At 39.9% G+C, this 6,868-nt stretch overlaps 1 protein-coding gene across 1 annotated transcript in view; it reads left to right on the forward strand.

Moving 5' to 3' along the window:
* Positions 1–6,868, forward strand: part of cntnap2a (contactin associated protein 2a) — a 384,903-nt gene that overhangs the window by 157,432 nt on the left and 220,603 nt on the right. Inside the window, exon 3 of the mRNA XM_013915179.1 lies at positions 6,333–6,526. Coding sequence (XP_013770633.1) covers positions 6,333–6,526 — 194 coding nt within the window. The remainder of the gene's footprint in view (positions 1–6,332; positions 6,527–6,868) is intronic.

Raw genomic sequence — 6,868 nt, forward strand, 5'->3', positions numbered from 1 at the left:
GTTGCTGTTGGTACATGTATCTGTGCCCTCCACATTCTTGGGCTGATTTTCATTGACTTTTATTGTATTGTCATGTATTTTCACACACACACACACACACACACATACACACACACACACACACACACACACACACACACACACATGCACAAACAGACACCACTTCAGTTCTTTGAGATCTTAAGAAGTGGGTGTATGTGATTACAAATGAATTTATATGGACTCTTATGCTTGTGTGTAAATGTTAGTGGTCACCATCAGTGTGATACTGTTATGATTCAGCTGCAGAACACACTTCAGCTGTGTGTGGTTACGACAATACTGGGTTATCTGTGTCATCACAGATAGCTCAAACCTTGTTTTGCACGCTTGGAGAAACTCCAGCATTCTTTAAGTCACTCGTGGTTGCCCCTTTTTTGAATCTCTTTAATCTCACACCGCATAAGGACATTTTTATTTTATTACATTTTCATTTCATCCTTCCTAATAAGCTGTTTAGTTCAAAACACCAGTTTTAGAGCCCTTAAAAGAACTAGTCACAATTAAAAGAGAATCGGTCATATGATTGTTGGGTTTTTCTCTATATGTATTATTGTAGCATGGCACTGTGGGTGTAATGTGTAAGTGACCCAATACTTTTGTCCATATAGCAATTTTTGCAACCTTCAATTGTGCATCACTGCACAGCACATCATGTATCTCAGTCACGTTTAATAGAAACAGCAATGCACTCTAGAGTAAGTTATTAGGTTCTTTATTTTTATAAATTTTACCTTGATCTGCACGGTCCATATTCGTTTTTACAGGGTTTTTTTCTCTTTTTTGCTTCCTTTTAACATTACTTTATTCTTCAATGCTGACTTGTATTTTGGGGGAAAAGGGCACATAAAGTGTCTATTATGAAGTCAAGGAGCTTGATATTTGCAATACAGAGCTTTTAAAAATAATAAGCTTCACTGGAAAAAAAAGTACTTGTTCTCAATCCTTTCATGCTCTTCTGATCTTTTTCTCAGTGCTACTCACCTTTCTCCTCTCCATCGTTTCTTCCTCTGAGGCGCTTTCTTTGACCTTCTCTGCTCCCTTGCTCTCTTCCCTATCCTCCCCTCCTGCTCCTTCTCTCCTCCCTGAACATCTGTGTGTGTGACAGGCGAAAGAACAGTGACAGTCCCCCGACACTCCTGCCCTCCCCTTTCTCCTCCCATTTTCCCCTCCTTTTCTTTGGCTGGCTCTCCTGTTCACTTGGTCTCAGTCTCTCACCTTCCATTCCCCCACCGTAAGGCTCCTCCATCTCTACTTTATTCTGTCAACCTCTTTTTGCACCCCCCCCCCTCTCCCTCTCTCCCCAGGGCTTTCACCTTTAACTGCACCTCTGTTCTTTTTTTTATATATATATCACTCTTCACCCTCCCATGCTAACCTCTGTCAAGCTGCCCCTCCGCCCCACTCATCTCTCGTGTTCTCCTTTTTTGAGGTCTCTGCTTTTCTCTCCAAGACACCTTTTGCCCACTTTTCGTGTCTCTGAATTTCTTTTGCTCCACTATATCCTTTGTTTGAGTCACATGTTCTCCTCCTGACCCCTAACACTCAGCTCTTTAGTTCATTTCTTTTTTTCCCCCTCTCTCGTTGTTTTTTTATTAGTAATGAGAATCTTTTGAAAACACCTAGCATCACTTTCATGATCTTTTGAACTTACATTTCTCTCTGGACATTTCTGATCTTTCTCCTTCTCGTTCCCATCTGTTACTTTTGGTAACCCTGTAACCCTGACATGTCTTCTGCTCCATCGTTCCTCATCAACTTTTCCCCCCCTAATTATTCCCTTGTCCTTTAATTTACCTCTTTACTCCATCCATGAGTCTTCATGGATTTCAAAGTCAACTGAACTAGACTGAATCATGCTTTCTTTTTTCCCCTCTTTTTCATCATGCTATCCTCATCCTTTTTCAAATTATAAGAAAATGAATGTATATCCAACAAAGGAGAATAAGCTCATTGCAGACTCTTAGCCAGAACTCATTCAATAAAATGAAAATGGCAGAAGGTGTCGGCAGAAGTGGGATATAACCAACAGATGTAAAAGAATGGGGCAGGAACAAGGTGCCAGAAAGGAGTTGGGTACGCTGCAAGAAGGGGCTAAAATAAAAATTAGGTTCGAGCATCAGGTAACTGGGTCTGGCAGAAAAGAGCAATAAATTCAGTTGAAGTATTGGGAAGTGTCAAATCTGCAAAAATATAGCAGCACACCCAGAGAAAAAGAAAAAGATGTGTGAATCTACAAAATGTGTTTTTATGCCACATACCAAATCAGACTTTGTGCAGTGTTGACAATAGGGCTGCCACAAACGATTATTTTGATAGTCGACTAGTAACCGATTATTTTTGCGATTAGTTGACTAATCAGATCATGCATCCATTGAACGTAAAACGTACAGCTTATTGCACCAGCATGCATCTGCTCTTATATAACTATCATTAGCTTACAGCTTGAAGTGTTTAAGGTATGTGCTAACTAAAAAAAAAGACAAGATGATCGTTTATAAAATTTGAATGAAATTAGCAGATTGTCTCGGTGGAGTTTAATAAACTCAGTCTCGTCTGCTCCTTGCTATCTAAAATATAACAGGACACCGGAGTATATTCTCGAGCATCTCACACTTCTGATAATCAGCTGTCTGCTTGACATTTATTCAGCTGTGTAAAAACTATAACTTTAATCTCAGCCAAACCGATTCACTCAGGAACAAATAAAATACTGAAAAAAAGCCAAACAATAACATTTTTAAGTTATCTAAGTGAATATATATCATGTTTAACCTGAGTAGCGAAAGATGGCGGTGGGTTTGAAAACGATTTCCAGGAGTCCGGTGTTCTCACCGGGTCTAGTGAGCCTTGAACCCTGGCTAGCTATTGAGCTAGTGGGTAACAGACGTCTCCGAAAACGTCGGAGCGCTTTTGAAAATATGTGGTGTCTTGATAAACTGAGCAGATATTTGAAGTTTATACAGCTACATTCCCGCCTGAAAATATGTTAAACGTTGATTTTGTGACCCAGTAATATTAAAACTAACTAGCAGCCGCCATTGTTGGAAACTGAGCACGGCCGCGCTGGGCCACGCTATGAATTCTGGGACATCCTTGTACATGCAGTGCTGCCATCTTCTGTTTCAGTCCGTTATTACACTCTTAAATCCTACTACTTATTCCTGCGTCTTTCGGGATCTTACAAAGCTTCAAACGACGTGTCGACTATTCATTCAGTCGTCGACGATTTTAATAGTCGACGTAATCGTGACTAGTCGACTAATCGTGGCAGCCCTACTGTTGACAACAACCAATACTGCTGTGAAAGCAACTGAAACTACTTCAAACTTGAAGAAGAGTTAAAGCTACACTGAAACTAACATAAGAGAAGTCTAGCTTCAAGTGATTTTGTAAAATCAATCAATCATTCAATGAAAATAACATAATGCCCCAAAACTACTTGAATCACTAAACAAATATGAATGAAGTGGAACTACCTGGAAGCTGTTGAAAAATTTAAATAAACTCCTGGTTTAATTATGTAGCTCACAACACCCTGACACTTAAAATTAGAGATTTAATATTCAGCCCCTGCAATTCTCAGTACCCAGCAATGACCAATTAATTCGCCTAGAACAATGTGTGAAAAATTGCTAACTTCTTTGCTTTGTGTTATTCATCGGCTACCAGTAGAAACTGTGCACTCAGGCAAAAGGAGAATCTGAAAATATTACTGGCAATATTCTAAAGAATGGAGAAAGAGAAATAAAATCGTGGGGTTTTTTGTTGTGTTTTTAACCAAACTTTCCTCTCCTTTGTTATTTTTGCTTTTGGTCATGTCTATCTCCTTCTTTAACATAAATGCATTTTACCTTTTTTTCCAGTCCATCTTCACACATCTCATCTCTGTCTTCCATCAGAGCCATAAAAGCCTCTCTTATTACTCGCTTTACTCCTCGTCTCATCCATCTTCCTTGTTTCCATTTTTCTACCCTCTCCCTTCTCTTGTCACCAGCCCACGGCGCACACCTTCTCGTCACTCTTTCCGACACCCCATCCTCCTATCTTGTTCAAAGTATCACACTGCCTTGGTCATTGTCCGCTCAGCTTGCGTTCTTAATCTTTATTTTCTGCTGTCTGTTTACTTATCACCACCGCTCTGCCCCTCCCAAACCCAATTTCTCACCTTTCCTTTCTCCCCCCCTACCCTTCTCTTTTTTGATAGTGTTTTATCCCTCCACGGGAATGGCTTTGCTGCAACGGGTTTTTGAGGTATTGACGTTTCCACTGATATGGGCTTGGTTATCTGTCAGGTCCGGGGCCAGAGTGTAATGGCTCTGTAATTGGATAAGGTATAGGATTTTTGTCAGTAGGGTACATTGCAAACTGCCTCACCCTCTATTTTATCATATGACTATCATCTCTCATTCTTCTTCCACTTCACTTAGCGCTCTTCTCCCACTCTCCTGTGCCTTTGTGGTCTTACCCTTTTCCCCTGCCCTCACTTTGTCCACACATTTCAGTTTTCACTTGGAAAAAAAACCCAAAACAACATCTGTCACTCTCCAACACTATCTTATCTGCATGTGTGTCCTTTAGACAAGTGAGTCTAGAAGAATGAAAGAACTGACATAGCCAGTTCAGAGTCTATCCACAAGCAAGCTTTGTGAACTGTCTTGTGGACAAGTCCAGGAAAAAAGTATCTACTTCTCCACACATCTGTTTTATGCACCCCTTTGTGCTTTCTTTTTGGTATTTTACAATTCTAATAGTAGGAAAGACACACTGTGATGTTGACATTTATGCCATATTTTGTTTTGTTTTTTCTTCTTATCTCTGGCTTTTATTATAACGGCAAATGAAAATTAGGTCAGTGTCATCATTTTTTGTTCCCTTGCATCTTGCAGTTGCCTTGCTCTTTTGTTTCTGGACCATTTACCCTGAGGTTCATTTAACCCGCAAGGTCCAGGGGAGTTTGGCCTTTCCCGGGTAGACAACTGGAGGGGTGAAAAGGGGACAAGTTTTAGGGGACACATGAGAGTTTAGCTGGCAATGAAGACAGAGCAATGAGTTTTTAGGCTATCGCAAGGACGTCGACTGCCACTGAGGGGATTAGGAAACAAAACACAGCCATCTACCCCATCAGTCTTCACTATAGTCATAGGAAAGTGGCACTGAAACACTCGCCCTCATTGTTCTCAGAGATACTCATTTTCAGATACTCATTAAAGCAATACATCACTTTTGGAAGAAGATTTTTCCACAATAGTGCATCTAGCCCCGGAGATCATAACCTTTAACCCTTTTAAGTTACGATGGCTTTCCAAGCATATTTGATGGTCTTCTAATCTATTCAAAACAGTAAAGAAGAGGTCAAACAATTACTCTGTACTTTTGAGCAAGTAATTTCCCTCAGGCCCAATGCCCACTTTGAAAATAACCAAAAGAATTACTTTGTATTTATTCTAACTGAACTGTGTACAGTGAAAATCAAAATCCATGCTCCACCAGGGGGTAATTCCACTTTAATCTGCACTCAAGGATGCACATATCAAACAAAAGCTTAGCTGAAAATGAACGGAGACATAACCATATGTAGGTGTCAAGACGAAATGGGTTACATGACAGCACTTGCAATTTGACTTATAGGCTTATAGTCTCATTCCGTTTGTACAGGCTGTTGTTGTATTTTGGGATGAAAAGATAGTGTTCTTCCAATTTAATTGTATTTTGTTGTTGAAAAGTGATGATTTCAAGAATGAAATGGATGAAAGTGATGCTCGAGCATTTCAAAAGTGTCTTTATGTCTCAGCTACTGGCATTAAAAACGAATCCTTCTTGAAACCTCATAAATACTAATGACCTTCCTCTTGAAGCTGAGGCATCTTCTATATTGGAGAACATATAATTCTAATAATCATAACAGGGAGCGTATTCTCCTCATTCTTGTGAAACATCTTTATTGTCAGAAGGCTCTCTCCCTGTATGCAAAGCATTTAATAAATTATTACTTCTACACTGGTGCTTGCTAGGAGCAAATTTCTGGGCTACACTCTGGTGGACACTGACCATTAATAATAGGATCGACTAACCTTGTAACGATTAATGCTTTTTGCAAAATGTCATTATTGGAGTACAGTGAGTTTCTTTACCTGTCTTGGATTCTGCTCTAACAGAAGTCTTTGCCAATAAGATACAATTGTACCTCACTTTTGTATCATTTTTTATCATACTGCTAAAATTATATAAACTATTTGGGGAAAACTGACCTTTGATGTCCTACTCATTATGAATAATTACTGACTTTGCAGGAGCCGGTGGATGGTCACCTCTAGACAGTGACCATTACCAGTGGCTACAGGTGGACCTCGGTTCAAGAAAGCAGGTGAGCGCCATAGCAACACAGGGTCGCTACAGCAGCTCTGATTGGACGACGCAGTATCGCCTTCTCTACAGTGACACAGGAAGGAACTGGAAACCTTATCATCAAGATGGCAACATTTGGGTGAGTGGACCAGTAATTTGCGTGGCTGTTATGCGTGTGTGTCAAATGCACAGGTGCAAACTATAAGACTATTAAAATGTTCACATCCTGTGGCCCACACTTGCTTCTAAAGCATCCCATCTGTTTTGGATTACTTCCCAATCACCTTAATTTACCTTAATTTCAAATATGTGAGAGTTCTAGCAGTTTAATTCAGTTCTTTTCTACACCATCGCACACTGGGACAGCTATTTAAAGTAGAGTAAATGACTTGCTCTTGAAACAAATGATGGCATTTCATTAATCCAAATATTGCTAAGTCTATTCTCAAGTCTTGATGGTATATTGCCAAATTGGGTTGGA

Source organism: Pundamilia nyererei, unplaced genomic scaffold (assembly GCF_000239375.1).
Source record: "Pundamilia nyererei isolate P.nyererei 1_Seehausen unplaced genomic scaffold, PunNye1.0 scaffold00007, whole genome shotgun sequence".
Classification (NCBI taxonomy): domain Eukaryota; kingdom Metazoa; phylum Chordata; class Actinopteri; order Cichliformes; family Cichlidae; genus Pundamilia; species Pundamilia nyererei.